Genomic DNA, 19,328 nt, shown 5'->3' with positions numbered 1-19,328 from the left:
GCATACAACAGCTTATGTTTCAACACCTACTTTTAAAATATGATGGATTGGAGCGCCAAAATGGCAAAAACAATACATAGCCCTATGCTGAATCCGTATAATCACGTAAAACGCTTCATTTGATGCCTCCCCTACCAGTGTCATTTGACTAAAACTTGCTTGAAATGATCCTGATATAATCTCGACAAATTGTTGTTACATATCTGATTGATCCAAAATCGAAGATCGCTACCATGACACCATATCTAATGAATTTCCTATACGACTATTTCCAAGGTATTCAGATGACCGTTGAGGCTCCGGGGCCTCTCGTTGTAAATTTTAAGATGTTGAATGACACCAGGTACCACATATTTAAATACTTCCCTAACGATTAAAAAGGGACGCATTTACAACATAATAAATTGAGCCTTGATTTTAAATATTTACAATAGTCACATATACTGTTGTTAAATTATAAAACATGTTTAGTTTTATACGACATAAATAGTTAAAAGCGAAATGCAAAAAAGACCATATTGTTTTTGGATTTTGACGATGTTTAAGCATACGTTGCTGTAGTATGATATATTTCTAATTTTGCAATCGTTATATTTACCGACGGGAACTACACAGATATTACCTTCAATTTTGTGTACTTTAGGGAATGTCCTGTCTATCAGTACAAAACCGTACGAGAGCTATTAATTAAAGCGGAAATCAGCGGAAAATACACTTAACCTCTGTGATCGGAACTTAAATACACAATGTGTGTTTGATTGAATCCGATAGATCATCTAACGATAGTCGTGTATCATCATTATCTCTTGTATTGATTAGTTTATGACGTATATACAAATCAAAGTATAGACAAGCACTCGTGATGAGTGATATCCAATAACTACACTCTCGTGTATTGTGTGTTTAAATGAAGTGGATTGCTAGTGTAAACAGATATGGCAATATTAAAGGAACTGCAGACTGTATATAGATTACATTGCTTTGGGTATTATGTAAACTTACTCTACCATCTAAATTAAACTAACGATTGATGGATAGACAGTATGCATCGTAAACGATAATGTCACATCGGTATCAGGTGGAAACAAGCACTCTCGCTATATTACTCCTAGGCACATAGACTACACTGACTCTGGTATCATGAATACGTACGTTACCATTTGATTGGTTCAACTAACAGTTCAGTGGAAATCTGGACCAAATAAGATATTTCGCCTGTAACGAATTTGGAATAGACCGCAGAATCAGTTTCGAAGCCTGCTGATTGGGTATAAATGGTTTCAAATGTTTAATGTGTTGGTAGGGGGAATATATGTAGATGTTAAATATATAAAGAAATTTTAAAATTCTGTTAAGTCTGTTTCTTAAGGGGGGAGGGTAATTATTATAGGAGAATTTTATTAAAATTTTGGTCAATTTATTTGGTGCGGGATTCACACAACAAACAGGGACACCCTCCCCCACTAATATATACTTTGCTGGATCGACTATCATTAAAAAATTTCAAGGTAAGTGAGATGACCCATCTTCAAAAATTAGTTGAAGGTTGGCAGACTTGATAACTCCATTTTAACGATGGACCCAGAGCAAATGTAATTAACAATTGACGTCTTTGGGAAATAATTTTGGTTACTGTCGGTCTACTGCGAAATTAATGCACGATATCTAAAAACAGTTTTTTGTTTTCTCTTTTAAATCAGCGTTCTGTGTTTAATGCCGCGTCTAGAAGTGCGCAGCTATCCGTCCTTGGTTAATAATGTTTTGTTAGTTGAGGTTTACCTTACAAAAGGTAAATTGAATACAGTTTTTCGAGATAAGTATTTAATCGGGCCATAGTCGTAATTTCAACTGGTACCACATCGTCCCTGTCCACAACATCCGATATGATATAACCCTACAGTTATTACAATTATTACAGGTCCTGTCCATTCTTCTTTTCTTTTCTTCGCCCTGTACAACGTCAGATAATGATATAACCCTACAGTTAATACAATTATTACAGGTCCTGTCCATTCTTCTTTTCTTTTCTTCGCCCTGTACAACGTCAGATAATGATATAACCCTACAGTTATTACAATTATTACAGGTCCTGTCCATTCTTCTTTTCTTTTCTTCGCCCTGTACAACATCAGATAATGATAAACCCTACATTATTACAATTATTACAGGTCCTGTCCATTCTTCTTTTCTTTCTTCGCCCTGTACAACGTCAGATATTAACCCTCAATTACAATTATTACAGGTCCTGTCCATTCTTCTTTTCTTTTCTTCGCCCTGTACAACGTCAGATAATGATATAACCCTACAGTTATTACAATTATTACAGGTCCTGTCCATTCTTCTTTTCTTTTCTTCGCCCTGTACAACGTCAGATAATGATATAACCCTACAGTTATTACAATTATTACAGGTCCTGTCCATTCTTCTTTTCTTTTCTTCGCCCTGTACAACATCGTCAGATAATGATATAACCCTACAGTTATTACAATTATTACAGGTCCTGTCCATTCTTCTTTTCTTTTCTTCGCCCTGTACAACGTCAGATAATGATATAACCCTACAGTTATTACAATTATTACAGGTCCTGTCCATTCTTCTTTTCTTTTCTTCGCCCTGTACAACGTCAGATAATGATATAACCCTACAGTTATTACAATTATTTACAGGTCCTGTCCATTCTTCTTTTCTTTTCTTCGCCCTGTACAACGTCAGATAATGATATAACCCTACAGTTATTACAATTATTACAGGTCCTGTCCATTCTTCTTTTCTTTTCTTCTCCCAGTACAACGTCAGATAATGATATAACCCTACAGTTATTACAATTATTACAGGTCCTGTCCATTCTTCTTTTCTTTTCTTCGCCATGTACAACATCAGATAATGATATAACCCTACAGTTATTACAATTATTACAGGTCCTGTCCATTCTTCTTTTCTTTTCTTCGCCCTGTACAACGTCAGATAATGATATAACCCTACAGTTATTACAATTATTACAGGTCCTGTCCATTCTTCTTTTCTTTTCTTCGCCCTGTACAACATCAGATAATGATATAACCCTACACTTATTACAATTATCACAGGTCCTGTCCATTCTTCTTTTCTTTTCTTCGCCCTGTACAACATCAGATAATGATATAACCCTACACTTATTACAATTATCACAGGTCCTGTCCATTCTTCTTTTCTTTTCTTCGCCCTGTACAACGTCAGATAATGATATAACCCTACAGTTATTACAATTATTACAGGTCCTGTCCATTCTTCTTTTCTTTTCTTCGCCCTGTACAACGTCAGATAATGATATAACCCTACAGTTATTACAATTATTACAGGTCCTGTCCATTCTTCTTTTCTTTTCTTCGCCCTGTACAACATCAGATAATGATATAACCCTACAGTTATTACAATTATTACAGGTCCTGTCCATTCTTCTTTTCTTTTCTTCGCCCTGTACAACATCAGATAATGATATAACCCTACACTTATTACAATTATTACAGGTCCTGTCCATTCTTCTTTTCTTTTCTTCGCCCTGTACAACGTCAGATAATGATATAACCCTACAGTTATTACAATTATTACAGGTCCTGTCCATTCTTCTTTTCTTTTCTTCGCCCTGTACAACGTCAGATAATGATATAACCCTACAGTTATTACAATTATTACAGGTCCTGTCCATTCTTCTTTTCTTTTCTTCGCCCTGTACAACGTCAGATAATGATATAACCCTACAGTTAATACAATTATTACAGGTCCTGTCCATTCTTCTTTTCTTTTCTTCGCCCTGTACAACGTCAGATAATGATATAACCCTACAGTTATTACAATTATTACAGGTCCTGTCCATTCTTCTTTTCTTTTCTTCGCCCTGTACAACGTCAGATAATGATATGACCCTACAGTTATTACAATTATTACAGGTCCTGTCCATTCTTCTTTTCTTTTCTTCGCCCTGTACAACGTCAGATAATGATATAACCCTACAGTTATTACAATTATTACAGGTCCTGTCCATTCTTCTTTTCTTTTCTTCGCCCTGTACAACGTCAGATTATGATATAACCCTACAGTTATTACAATTATTACAGGTCCTGTCCATTCTTCTTTTCTTTTCTTCGCCCTGTACAACATCAGATAATGATATAACCCTACAGTTATTACAATTATTACAGGTCCTGTCCATTCTTCTTTTCTTTTCTTCGCCCTGTACAACGTCAGATAATGATATAACCCTACACTTATTACAATTATTACAGGTCCTGTCCATTCTTCTTTTCTTTTCTTCGCCCTGTACAACATCAGATAATGATATAACCCTACAGTTATTACAATTATCACAGGTCCTGTCCATTCTTCTTTAAAGAAATTACATTAATGTTTTTGTATTCCGGACATGGAAAAAACTATCAAAATCACATTGTTTAAAAAAAAAGTGATTAATACGCATTCTGTTAGTCAATAGTAGTTTATTTTATAATTAAGCTGAATTATATTTAGTTCCACTTTAAACATGCACTTGTGATATACGATTTTGGTTCGATTGAAGACAACATATCTTCACAATTTTCTGGACTTCATTTTGATTGTCTCTATCGATGCAGTTGAAGGCAGCACATCTTAACAACATTATCCTAGACTTCACTTTTGATGAACTTTATCGATGCGGTTAAAGACAGCATACCTTCTTTTTTCACGTTCAATTCTTATTTTATTTTACATTTCAGTACATGTTACGGTACGGTGTAGTATATTAGGAATATGTCAAGACTGAAAATAAAATCACACGGTATTGTTACAAACAAAGATACCATTTAACTTCGTTCAAATATATGTTGATATAATGTACATATTATTGAGAGAAAATGAGAAAATAAATCAAAGTTATGTACGTTATGCAATGTATATGTAATTTATATTGACTAGAAATATGCGCAGATGCATTAACATTTATATAAAAAACAATCCAAAATATAAATATCCTTAAAATGAAAAGAAAAAGGAAAGATGTGTTTTTAAACTTTATCTTAAAAACGTAATTCTAATGTCTTGCTTTTGATGGACAGGATTGGCGTGGTTGAAGAGAGCTTATATTCGATTTTTTTTGCATTCGAAATTTATGAAAAGAAACTTTTTTTATCGTTACCATAAAACTTCATTCTAGACTAGGATCCACCAAACGCCATCGTTAACATAAAGATAAAGGTACACGATAGAGTTAGCGTGAAAAACAACCAGAACAAAACATCATCCAGGATAAGGCTGAGGCTCCGACATGTAATCCTTTTATTAGCCTTGTCGGCATCGATCTTATCAAATCCGTCCAACATGTAGTTGTTGGTTAGTTTTTCATTGTTTCCAGGTATGGGTTCCTCTGTGACGTCATTACTCGATAAAGAGTCCGTCCCGTCCATACCTTGGTCCTGTGCCTTAGTTTTGACCTTTGTGCCCCTCCGGAGTTGTCTGTAAAGCCGGAGTGCCCAGCGGATAACCGTCGGTAGTTCCGTGTCGTTCCCTTTGTGATAGAGTTTGAGGACCAGAGCCGTGAGGATTACTGCTAGACCGGATATAGTCAGGACCACGACCAAATACACCTCTACAATACCAAGAAATCGTAAAAAGTTAAAACTCCGTGATTCATTATGTAAATAGTAATAATTAAAGTAAATGACGCAGAAAAAACATATTGCCTCTATATCCATACATAAAATATTTAAAATTGATTTGTTACTCTAATCCTTTTAGGGGCCGCGGTGGCCCAGTGGTTGAGATGTCTCGACATATTACCACAAGCCCTCCACCTCTGGAGTTCGAATCCCATATGGGGCAGTTGCCAGGTACTAACCACTTGCCGGTGGTTTTTCTCCGAGTACGCCGGCTTTTCTCTACCAACAAATCTGGCACGTCCTTACATGACATTGACTCTTAATAGGAAGTTAAACCAATAAAACCCATTATATTGACTTTGTGCGAGTAAGTCATTTTCATTTAAAATGTTCCACATATAATATACACAATGCATCTTATTCGGGATGCAATTTATGATGCACTTAAAATGACATTCGTGGAAAAGCGAACAATGAAATAGCATTAATGCTTAGATTACATTTAATAACCATTTTTAAAAGATGATGATATAACGTCTGTTTTGATTGGATAGTTTTCATGATCTAATCCTCGTGATTTTCATAGAATTCTATGACGTTGTTGTGGCGACGTCGAAACTGGTAAACGTTACACAACTTTCATATTGTCATCACGATACTGGATAGGATCGCGAAAAAGGCCTATGTCATTAACAGTGTAAATGAACTGAAAAATAGAAAATTTAAAGTAATCGAAAAATAGAAAATTTAAAGTAATCGATACAACTGATTTAACATTGTCAACAATTTTCTGTCAGTTGTTCCTATTGGGGGATCGGCTGACAAACTGGACACGGCACAGCAGATCCCGATCACGACTTAATTATAAAGTTTTTATACATAGCTAGCCAGTAGGTCTGTATTTTGTTTACCTTTAATCAGAGAAAACTATATAAATCCCAACATATCCATTCGGAAACATCGCACGTCTCAACTTTTGTGATTTAGGCCAATCGATTGTAGAGCAAGCTTCACAACAATTTCGGCCGTTTCTTCGATATTAAAGATAACTATTACAAGATTTCTTACAAACAGGTGTCTTGGAAAGACCACAAATGCACTAGTAAATAATCGAATGGGTAATTCTGGCAGAAAATGCATAAAATGCTGCACTTTTCGTACCACATACTTTTTTTAACACTCGACTTCGTCTAGTGTTCAAACTAAAATTCATGATATAAACTCCAATAGGCTTATGGAAAATGACATTCTATCGTCTAATTACATAATCTCGAAATATGTTTAGTCTACAATGGATAAACAAATCATTATCGTTATGGACAGAACAGTCATCTCCGTCACAATGATAATGACGTCAAGATATGTGCATGACAGTTCGTGCACTGAACAACACCAAATGAGTTAAGTTTAAACAGCGAGGTCACAATGAAATGTAAATCAGAATTGTCGTCGCTTGTTCTAGCTTTTAATTTGTGAAACTTACAACACCTAGCTTTACAAGACCTACCCATGACGGATGTATGCAGTGACGTGGCTGGCATGTGTGTAGACACAACCGTCAACAAGACCTCCAGGGCGAGAACCACCGTCAGAATGAAGGATATGCGCTCCCCGGATTCCGAGGGCAGCTTGAAAACCATGGGAGTCAGGAGTGACGTCAGCAGGATCGGTACGATTACATTCATGACGTAGAACTCATATCGTCTCTCGAGTGTCATAACAAAGGATAAAAAATTGCGGCCGTTTGTTGATAAAGACGATATGTAGGTATGGTATAACTGCCATTCCCCGTTAGTATGATAGTCATTGGTTAATATCTGTGATGCATTATTCCTGATTCTTATGTCTTCCACATTGTACGGCCAGCCCGATATCTGTATCATAAGAAACAATGGTATATCTAAAGTGATTGACATGTTATGTTATGTCCGTATTAAATTTTCTGATTAACGCATTTTCGTAATTCTATCAGATGTACAACAAAAACAAATAACAAACATGTTAAATGACATAATTTGGTGGTTTTACAACGGCAACGAATACCTGAGATCTACTTGTTCATTTCTTTAAACCATTCTGGACAGACATGCCAAACCGCGAGCTCCATTACTAAGTTTTCTAAAATTCATTTCTATTGATTTCATCTAATACTTTTTAGCTATTTTTCTATTATATATTTAACAGATAAATTCGTTTAAAATAATTAAAAAAAATAATGAATATCTGTTGAAACACTAGCACCAATGATAAAACACTAGCTTAATATGCCCTTCGATCTTATTTTTTTATCAGAATTCAAGCTATGGTATAAACAAGTGCAATATTTTACGGGGTCTTCGAAATAATAATTCCAACGAGATGGAAAGAAAGCTACATGGACACCTCAGCTACATCAAATGCACAATTAAATAATAAATAGTCTGCATATACTGAGAATTGATTGCAAAACAGAAAAAAATGTATAAACACTTATACAAATGGAATAAATCATCTTACCGTTATTGAGCATGTTTGCACGTCGAACGGAAACCACGTGGTATCTACAGAACAATGTGTGTTATAGAGACCAGGGGGCTCCCACGTGACATGTCCTTGTGACGTCACACGTAATAAGAGATTTGATCCGGACATGGATGTTATTTGGTTAAATCTGAAATTAAGTATATATTGGACAAAATAATATTCACCAAAACCTGTTTGCTATTTACCAAAAAGAGATACAGTGTGAGCTTTGTTTGCTTTCAGTATAATGTTACAGAATGGGATATGTTTTTCTCAGCAAAATAGTGTTTATTATCATTCAATGATTTTGAAACTGTTCTATCCATATTATGTAAATTTAATCATCACACTGGCAACCAAGGACCAATGATGTCTGACTAGTGTAATCGTTGTCTGTGACCAGGAAGGTGTGTTTGATCTGTGTCTTTGGTAGCATGCTTCACTGAGATAAAAATATAAACACAAAACCTCATTACAAACGCTCCATCTGATTAAAGTACAGATCGTTATTATCACTGCTTTGGTTAAGAGGATCTGACAACATCCCATTAGGGTTGATGTCCAGGTGACCTTTTGAAATGGCCAATCAAATTGCTGCTGCCAGAAGTTTTAATGTGACTTTAGTGGACAAAATTATTTGAAAAAGCTGTCAGAATTATTTTCCTGTACGAAGTCATCTCGCCCAAAAAAGCACAACAGATCTAATTGTATATGTCTACAGGGACAAACTGGGGTTATTAATTAATGTAGCAATGTGTAGAAAATGCATTGGATCTGAAGTACATATGGTACAAAGGTCATCCGAACATGACCCCATATGAGATGTTGTCAGATCCTCTATTGAACGGAGTGGTTATAAGGATACGAATTCCAATCAGATTGACAACGTCCTCGCCTATATATGATGTGATGAGGTGTGTGGAACTTTCTGTAAGTTTTGGGATTCTGTTGTATATTTGTGTCTCTGTGTGATAGTGGCGCTATTTGTCTTTTTTAGTGCTATGGCATGGAAGCATGCCGTCAAAGATACCGAAGAGCACATCACACCTGATATTGACGAAGAGCAAAACATAACTCTAATTGGATTATGTTCATTCAGGATAGTTTATCAAAAAAGGACATTTCTGAAATGGCCTATGCTAAATATCAAGGGTAACTGTTACTGCATACATCAATTTCGTTGTCTATTGTCTGTTTACGTTGTAAGTTAGACAATAAGGTGAACTGGTATCACTAATGAAGTACGTACGTATTGTTTATTGTCTGTTTATGTTGTTTACGTTAGACAATAAGGTGAACTGGTATCACTAATGAAGTACGTACGTATTGTTTATTGTCTGTTTACGTTGTAACGTTAGACAATAAGGTGAACTGGTATCACTAATGAAGTACGTACGTATTGTTTATTGTCTGTTTATGTTGTTAGTTAGACAATAAGGTGAACTGGTATCACTAATGAAGTACGTACGTATTGTTTATTGTCTGTTTATGTTGTTAGTTAGACAATAAGGTGAACTGGTATCACTAATGAAGTACGTACGTATTGTTTATTGTCTGTTTACGTTGTAACGTTAGACAATAAGGTGAACTGGTATCACTAATGAAGTACGTACGTATTGTTTATTGTCTGTTTACGTTGTTACGTTAGACAATAAGGTGAACTGGTATCACTAATGAAGTACGTACGTATTGTTTATTGTCTGTTTACGTTGTTAGTTAGACAATAAGGTGAACTGGTATCACTAATGAAGTACGTACGTATTGTTTATTGTCTGTTTTACGTTGTTACGTTAGACAATAAGGTGAAACTGGTATCACTAATGAAGTACGTACGTATTGTTTATTGTCTGTTTACGTTGTTACGTTAGACAATAAGGTGAACTGGTATCACTAATGAAGTACGTACGTATTGTTTATTGTCTGTTTCGTTGTTACGTTAGACAATAAGGTGAACTGGTATCACTAATGAAGTACGTACGTATTGTTTATTGTCTGTTTATGTTGTTAGTTAGACAATAAGGTGAAACTGGTATCACTAATGAAGTACGTACGTATTGTTTATTGTCTGTTTATGTTGTTAGTTAGACAATAAGGTGAACTGGTATCACTAATGAAGTACGTACGTATTGTTTATTGTCTGTTTACATTGTTACGTTAGACAATAAGGTGAACTGGTATCACTAATGAAGTACGTACGTATTGTTTATTGTCTGTTTACGTTGTTACGTTAGACAATAAGGTGAACTGGTGACACTAATGAAGTACGTACGTATTGTTTATTGTCTGTTTACGTTGTTAGTTAGACAATAAGGTGAACTGGTGACACTAATGAAGTACGTACGTATTGTTTATTGTCTGTTTATGTTGTTACGTTAGACAATAAGGTGAACTGGTATCACTAATGAAGTACGTACGTATTGTTTATTGTTGTTTATGTTACGTTAGACAATAAGTGACTGGTATCATAATGAAGTACGTAGTATTGTTTATTGTCTGTTTATGTTGTTAGTTAGACAATAAGGTGAACTGGTATCACTAATGAAGTACGTACGTATTGTTTATTGTCTGTTTATGTTGTTACGTTAGACAATAAGGTGAACTGGTATCACTAATGAAGTACGTACGTATTGTTTATTGTCTGTTTATGTTGTTACGTTAGACAATAAGGTGAACTGGTATCACTAATGAAGTACGTACGTATTGTTTTATTGTCTGTTTATGTTGTTAACGTTAGACAATAAGGTGAAACTGTATCACTAATGAAGTACGTACGTATTGTTTATTGTCTGTTTATGTTGTTAGTTAGACAATAAGGTGAACTGGTATCACTAATGAAGTACGTACGTATTGTTTATTGTCTGTTTACGTTGTTAGTTAGACAATAAGGTGAACTGGTATCACTAATGAAGTACGTACGTATTGTTTATTGTCTGTTTACGTTGTAACGTTAGACAATAAGGTGAACTGGTATCACTAATGAAGTACGTACGTATTGTTTATTGTCTGTTTATGTTGTTAGTTAGACAATAATAAGTACGTACGTATCTGATTACTGGTTTACACTTTTTGTTTGTCAGTAAGGATGAATGTACTCTAATGAAGTACGTTTATTGTCTGTTTACGGTTGTTACGTTAGACAATAAGGTGAACTGGTATCACTAATGAAGTACGTACGTATTGTTTATTGTCTGTTTATGTTGTTAGTTAGACAATAAGGTGAACTGGTATCACTAATGAAGTACGTACGTATTGTTTATTGTCTGTTTACGTTGTAACGTTAGACAATAAGGTGAACTGGTATCACTAATGAAGTACGTACGTATTGTTTATTGTCTGTTTATGTTGTTAGTTAGACAATAAGGTGAACTGGTATCACTAATGAAGTACGTACGTATTGTTTATTGTCTGTTTATGTTGTTACGTTAGACAATAAGGTGAACTGGTATCACTAATGAAGTACGTACGTATTGTTTATTGTCTGTTTATAATGAAGTACGTACGTGTTAACGTTAGACAATAAGGTGAACTGGTATCACTAATGAAGTACGTACGTATTGTTTATTGTCTGTTTATGTTGTTAGTTAGACAATAAGGTGAACTGGTGATCACTAATGAAGTACGTACGTATTGTTTATTGTCTGTTTATGTTGTTAACGTTAGACAATAAGGTGAACTGGTATCACTAATGAAGTACGTACGTATTGTTTATTGTTTGTTTACGTTGTTACGTTAGACAATAAGGTGAACTGGTATCACTAATGAAGTACGTACGTATTGTTTTATTGTCTGTTTATGTTATTGTTTGTACGTTAGACGTTAGACAATAAGGTGAACTGGTATCACTAATGAAGTACGTATGTATTGTTTATTGTTTGTTTACGTTGTAACGTTAGACAATAAGGTGAACTGGTATCACTAATGAAGTACGTACGTATTGTTTATTGTCTGTTTACGTTGTAACGTTAGACAATAAGGTGAACTGGTATCACTAATGAAGTACGTACGTATTGTTTATTGTCTGTTTACGTTGTAAGTTAGACAATAAGGTTGGTATCACTAATGAAGTACGTACGTATTTTTATTGTGTTTATGTTGTTAGTTAGACATAGGTAACTGGTACACTAATGAAGTACGTACGTATTGTTTATTGTCTGTTTATGTTGTAACGTTAGACAATAAGGTGAACTGGTATCACTAATGAAGTACGTACGTATTGTTTATTGTCTGTTTATGTTGTTAGTTAGACAATAAGGTGAACTGGTATCATTAATGAAGTACGTACGTATTGTTTATTGTCTGTTTACGTTGTTAGTTAGACAATAAGGTGAACTGGTGACACTAATGAAGTACGTACGTATTGTTTATTGTCTGTTTATGTTGTTAGTTAGACAATAAGGTGAACTGGTATCACTAATGAAGTACGTACGTATTGTTTATTGTCTGTTTATGTTGTTAACGTTAGACAATAAGGTGAACTGGTATCACTAATGAAGTACGTACGTATTGTTTATTGTCTGTTTATGTTGTAAGTTAGACAATAAGGTGAACTGGTATCACTAATGAAGTACGTACGTATTGTTTATTGTCTGTTTATGTTGTAAACACGTTGTAGACGTTAGATCAATAAGTACGTTTGTATTGTTTACTTGTATGTTGTAGTAGACGTGGGTATCACTAATAAAGTACGTACGTATTGTTTATTGTCTGTTTACGTTGTAACGTTAGACAATAAGGTGAACTGGTATCACTAATGAAGTACGTACGTATTGTTTATTGTCTGTTTATGTTGTATACGTTAGACAATAAGGTGAACTGGTATCACTAATGAAGTACGTACGTATTGTTTATTGTTAGACATAGGTGTTTATGTTGTTTGTTTATGTTAGACAATAAGGTGAACTGGTATCACTATATGAAGTACGTACGTATTGTTTATTGTCTGTTTATGTTGTTAGTTAGACAATAAGGTGAACTGGTATCATAATGAAGTACGTACGTATTGTTTATTGTCTGTTTATGTTGTTAGTTAGACAATAAGGTGAACTGGTATCACTAATGAAGTACGTACGTATTGTTTATTGTCTGTTTATGTTGTTAACGTTAGACAATAAGGTGAACTGGTATCACTAATGAAGTACGTACGTATTGTTTATTGTCTGTTTACGTTGTTAACGTTAGACAATAAGGTGAACTGGTATCACTAATGAAGTACGTACGTATTGTTTATTGTCTGTTTACGTTGTTACGTTAGACAATAAGGTGAACTGGTATCACTAATGAAGTACGTACGTAACCACTTGTTTAGACATATTATTGTCACGTTACAGACCACATGGCAGCTTACGAAGTCTCTCGATAAGTACAAGAACGTTATGGCCATGTACGTTACAACGTGCACGTTTACAACGCACTATACCCACGTTGTTATGAGCACAGATACTTTATTAACCACTACGTTAAGGTAATTATAATCACGTTACTACCACTCTACGTACCACGGTAAATTATAATCACGTTACAACCACTACGTACCACGAGTAAATTATTATCAAGTACAACCGTTACTACGTACCAAGTGTAAATTATAAATACGAATTACAACCACTACATACCACGGTTATAATTCACGTTACAACCACTTATTGTCCTACGGTACGAAATTATGATGACGTTAAAGACCACTACGTATCACGGTAAAAAATTATAGATCACACGTTACGTACGTACACGGTAAATTATGATCACGTTACAACCACTACGTACCACTGTAAATTATAATCACGTTACAACCAACTACGTTACCACGGTAGAATTATAATCACGTTACAACCACTACGTACCACGGTAATAATATAATCACGTTACAACCACTACGTACCACGGTAAATTATAATCACGTTACAACCACTACGTACCACGGAAAATTATGATCACGTTACAACGACTACGTACCACGGTAAATTAATGATCACGTTACAACGACTACATACAACGTTAGTAAAATTATAATCACGTTACAACCACTACGTACCACGTGTAAATTATAATCACGTTACGAACCCACTACGTACCACAGTAAATTATGATCACGTTAACAACCACTACGTACCACGGTAAAATTATGATCACGTTACAACCACTACGTACCACGGTAAATTATAATCACGTTACAACCACTTATACGTACCACGGAAAATTATAATCACGTTACAACCACTACGTACCACGGTAAATTATGATCACGTTACAACCACTACGTACCACGGTAAATTATGATCACGTTACAACCACTACGTACCACGGTAAATTATGATCACGTTACAACCACTACGTACCACGGTAAATTATGATCACGTTACAACCACTACGTACCACGGTAAATTATGATCACGTTACAACCACTACGTACCACGGTAAATTATGATCACGTTACAACCACTACGTACCACGGTAAATTATAATCACGTTACAACCACTACGTACCACGGTAAATTATAATCACGTTACAACCACTACGTACCACGGTAAATTATGATCACGTTACAACCACTACGTACCACGGTAAATTATAATCACGTTACAACCACTACGTACCACTGTAAATTATGATCACGTTACAACCACTACGTACCACGGTAAATTATAATCACGTTACAACCACTACGTACCACGGTAAATTATGATCACGTTACAACCACTACGTACCACGGTAAATTATGATCGTACCACGGTAAATTATAATCACGTTACAACCACTACGTACCACGGTAAATTATGATCACGTTACAACCACTACGTACCACGGTAAATTATAATCACGTTACAACCACTACGTACCACGGTAAATTATAATCACGTTACAACCACTACGTACCACGGTAAATTATGATCACGTTACAACCACTACGTACCACGGTAAAATTATGATCACGTTACAACCACTACTACGTACCACGGTAAATTAATGATCACGGTTACAACCACTACGTACCACGGTAAATTATAATCACGTTACAACCACTACGTACCACGGGTAAATTAATCACGTGTACAACCACTACGTACCACGGTAAATTATGATCACGTTACAACCACTACGTACCACGGTAAAATTATGATCACGTTTACAACCACTACGTACCACGGTAAATTATAATCACGTTACAACCACTACGTACCACTTCGGTAAATTATAATCACGTTACAACCACTACGTACCACGGTAAATTATGATCATCACGTTACAACCACTACGTACCACGGTAACGTAAAATCCACGGTAAATTAGATCACGTTACAACCACTACGTACCACGGTAAATTATGAATCACGTTTACAACCACTACGTACCACGGTAAATTATGATCACGTTACAAACCACTACGTACCACGGTAAATTATAATCACGTTACAAACCACTACGTACCACGGTAAATTATAATCACGTTACAACCACTACGTAACCACGGGTAAATTATATGATACCACAGTAAATTATATCACGTTACAACCACTACGTACCACGGTAAATTATAAGATCACGTTACACACCACTACGTACCACGGAACCACGGTAAATTATAATCACGTTACAACCACTACGTACCACGGTAAATTATGAATCACGTTACAACCACTACGTACCCACGGTAAAATTATGATCACGTTACAACCACTACGTACCACGGTAAATTATAATCACGTTTATACAACCACTACGTACCACGGTAAATTATAATCACGTTACAACCACTACGTACCACGGTAAATTATAATCACGTTACAACCACTACGTACGTACCACGGTAAATTATAATCACGTTACAACCACTACGTACCACGGTAAATTATATTATCACGTTACTAAAGTTATGATCCACTACAACCACGTACGTACACGGTAAATTATGTATCACGTTACAACCACTACGTACCCACGGTAAATTATATCACGTTACAACCACTACGTACCACGTAAATTATAATCACGTTAGCAACCACTACGTACCCATGCGTAAATTTATGAGATCACGTTTTACAACCACTACGTACCACGGTAAATTTATAATCACGGTTACAACCACTACTACGTACCACGGTAAATTACTAATCACGTTACAACCACTACGTACTCACGGTAAATTATAATCACGTTACACCACTACCACTACGTACCACGGTAAATTATAATCACGTTACAACCACTACGTACCACTGTAAATTATAATCACGTTACAACCACTACGTACCACGGTAAATTATATAATCACGTGACAACCACTACGTACCACGGTAAATTATGATCACGTTACAACCACTACGTACCACAGTAAATTATGATCGTACCACGGTAAATTATGATCACGTTACAACCACTACGTACCACGGTAAATTATAATCACGTTACAACCACTACGTACCACGGTAAATTATAATCACGTTACAACCACTACGTACCACGGTAAATTATAATCACGTTACAACCACTACGTACCACGGTAAATTATAATCACGTTACAACCACTACGTACCACGGTAAATTATGATCACGTTACAACCACTACGTACCACGGTAAATTATAATCACGTTACAACCACTACGTACCACGGTAAATTATAATCACGTTACAACCACTACGTACCACGGTAAATTATAATCACGTTACAACCACTACGTACCACGGTAAATTATAATCACGTTACAACCACTACGTACCACGGTAAATTATAATCACGTTACAACCACTACGTACCACGGTAAATTATGATCACGTTAACAACCACTACGTACCACGGTAAATTATTAACACGTTACAACCACTACGTACCACGGTAAATTATGATAATCACGTTACAACCACTACGTACCACGGTAAATTATAATCACGTTACAACCACTACGTACCACGGTAAATTATAATCACGTTACAACCACTACGTACCACGGTAAATTATAATCACGTTACAACCACTACGTACCACGGTAAATTATAATCACGTTACAACCACTACGTACCACGGTAAATTATAATCACGTTACAACCACTACGTACCACGGTAAATTATAATCACGTTACAACCACTACGTACCACGGTAAATTATAATCACGTTACAACCACTACGTACCACGGTAAATTATAATCACGTTACAACCACTACGTACCACGGTAAATTATAATCACGTTACAACCACTACGTACCACGGTAAATTATGATCACGTTACAACCACTACGTACCACGGTAAATTATGATCACGGTAAATTATGATCACGTTACAACCACTACGTACCACGGTAAATTATGATCACGTTACAACCACTACGTACCACGGTAAATTATAATCACGTTACAACCACTACGTACCACGGTAAATTATAATCACGTTACAACCACTACGTACCACGGTAAATTATGATCGTACCACGGTAAATTATTATCACGTTACAACCACTACGTACCACGGTAAATTATAATCACGTTACAACCACTACGTACCACGGTAAATTATGATCACGTTACAACCACTACGTACCACGGTAAATTATGATCACGTTACAACCACTACGTACCACGGTAAATTATAATCACGTTACAACCACTACGTACCACGGTAAATTATAATCACGTTACAACCACTACGTACCACGGTAAATTATAATCACGTTACAACCACTACGTACCACGGTAAATTATAATCACGTTACAACCACTACGTACCACGGTAAATTATGATCGTACCACGGTAAATTATGATCACGTTACAACCACTACGTACCACGGTAAATTATGATCACGTTACAACCACTACGTACCACGGTAAATTATGATCACGTTACAACCACTACGTACCACGGTAAATTATGATCACGTTACAACCACTACGTACCACGGTAAATTATAATCACGTTACAACCACTACGTACCACGGTAAATTATGATCACGTTACAACCACTACGTACCACGGTAAATTATGATCACGTTACAACCACTTACTACGTACCACCACGGTAAATTATAATCACGTTACAACCACTACGTACCACGGTAAATTATGATCACGTTACAACCACTACGTACCACGGTAAATTATAATCACGTTACAACCACTACGTACCACGGTAAATTATAATCACGTTACAACCACTACGTACCACGGTAAATTATAATCACGTTACAACCACTACGTACCACGGTAAATTATAATCACGTTACAACCACTACGTACCACGGTAAATTATGATCACGTTACAACCACTACGTACCACGGTAAATTATGATCGTACCACGGTAAATTATGATCACGTTACAACCACTACGTACCACGGTAAATTATGATCACGTTACAACCACTACGTACCACGGTAAATTATAATCACGTTACAACCACTACGTACCACGGTAAATTATAATCACGTTACAACCACTACGTACCACGGTAAATTATAATCACGTTACAACCACTACGTACCACGGTAAATTATGATCACGTTACAACCACTACGTACCACGGTAAATTATAATCACGTTACAACCACTACGTACCACGGTAAATTATAATCACGTTACAACCACTACGTACCACGGTAAATTATGATCACGTTACAACCACTACGTACCACGGTAAATTATAATCACGTTACAACCACTACGTACCACGGTAAATTATAATCACGTTACAACCACTACGTACCACGGTAAATTATAATCACGTTACAACCACTACGTACCACGGTAAATTATGATCACGTTACAACCACTACGTACCACGGTAAATTATGATCACGTTACAACCACTACGTACCACGGTAAATTATGATCGTACCACGGTAAATTATGTTACAAACCACGAACGTACCACGGTAAATTATGATCACGTTACAACCACTACGTACCACGGTAAATTATGATCACGTTACAACCACTACGTACCACGGTAAATTATAATCACGTTACAACCACTACGTACCACGGTAAATTATGATCACGTTACAACCACTACGTACCACGGTAAATTATAATCACGTTACAACCACTACGTACCACGGTAAATTATGATCACGTTACAACCACTACGTACCACGGTAAATTATAATCACGTTACAACCACTACGTACCACGGTAAATTATAATCACGTTACAACCACTACGTACCACGGTAAATTATAATCACGTTACAACCACTACGTACCACGTAAATTATGAATCACGTAACAA

At 35.8% G+C, this 19,328-nt stretch overlaps 1 protein-coding gene across 1 annotated transcript; it reads right to left on the bottom strand.

The window, feature by feature from the left end:
- Positions 1–4,431: 4,431 nt before the first annotated feature.
- On the bottom strand, positions 4,432–8,253 carry LOC138310561 (neuronal acetylcholine receptor subunit alpha-2-like). The gene is made up of 3 exons (XM_069251830.1): positions 8,106–8,253; positions 7,117–7,483; positions 4,432–5,599 (listed from the first exon to the last, which is right to left on the bottom strand). Exons 1-3 carry the CDS (start codon positions 8,238–8,240, stop codon positions 5,169–5,171), a joined length of 933 nt encoding a protein of 310 aa, XP_069107931.1. The 5' UTR covers positions 8,241–8,253; the 3' UTR covers positions 4,432–5,168.
- Between the last annotated feature and the right edge of the window lie 11,075 nt (positions 8,254–19,328).

The sequence above is a fragment of the Argopecten irradians genome, chromosome 16, assembly GCF_041381155.1.
Source record: "Argopecten irradians isolate NY chromosome 16, Ai_NY, whole genome shotgun sequence".
NCBI lineage: Eukaryota > Metazoa > Mollusca > Bivalvia > Pectinida > Pectinidae > Argopecten > Argopecten irradians.
Note: the sequence above shows the minus strand (reverse complement) of the source record. Positions and strands in the feature narration are given on the sequence as shown.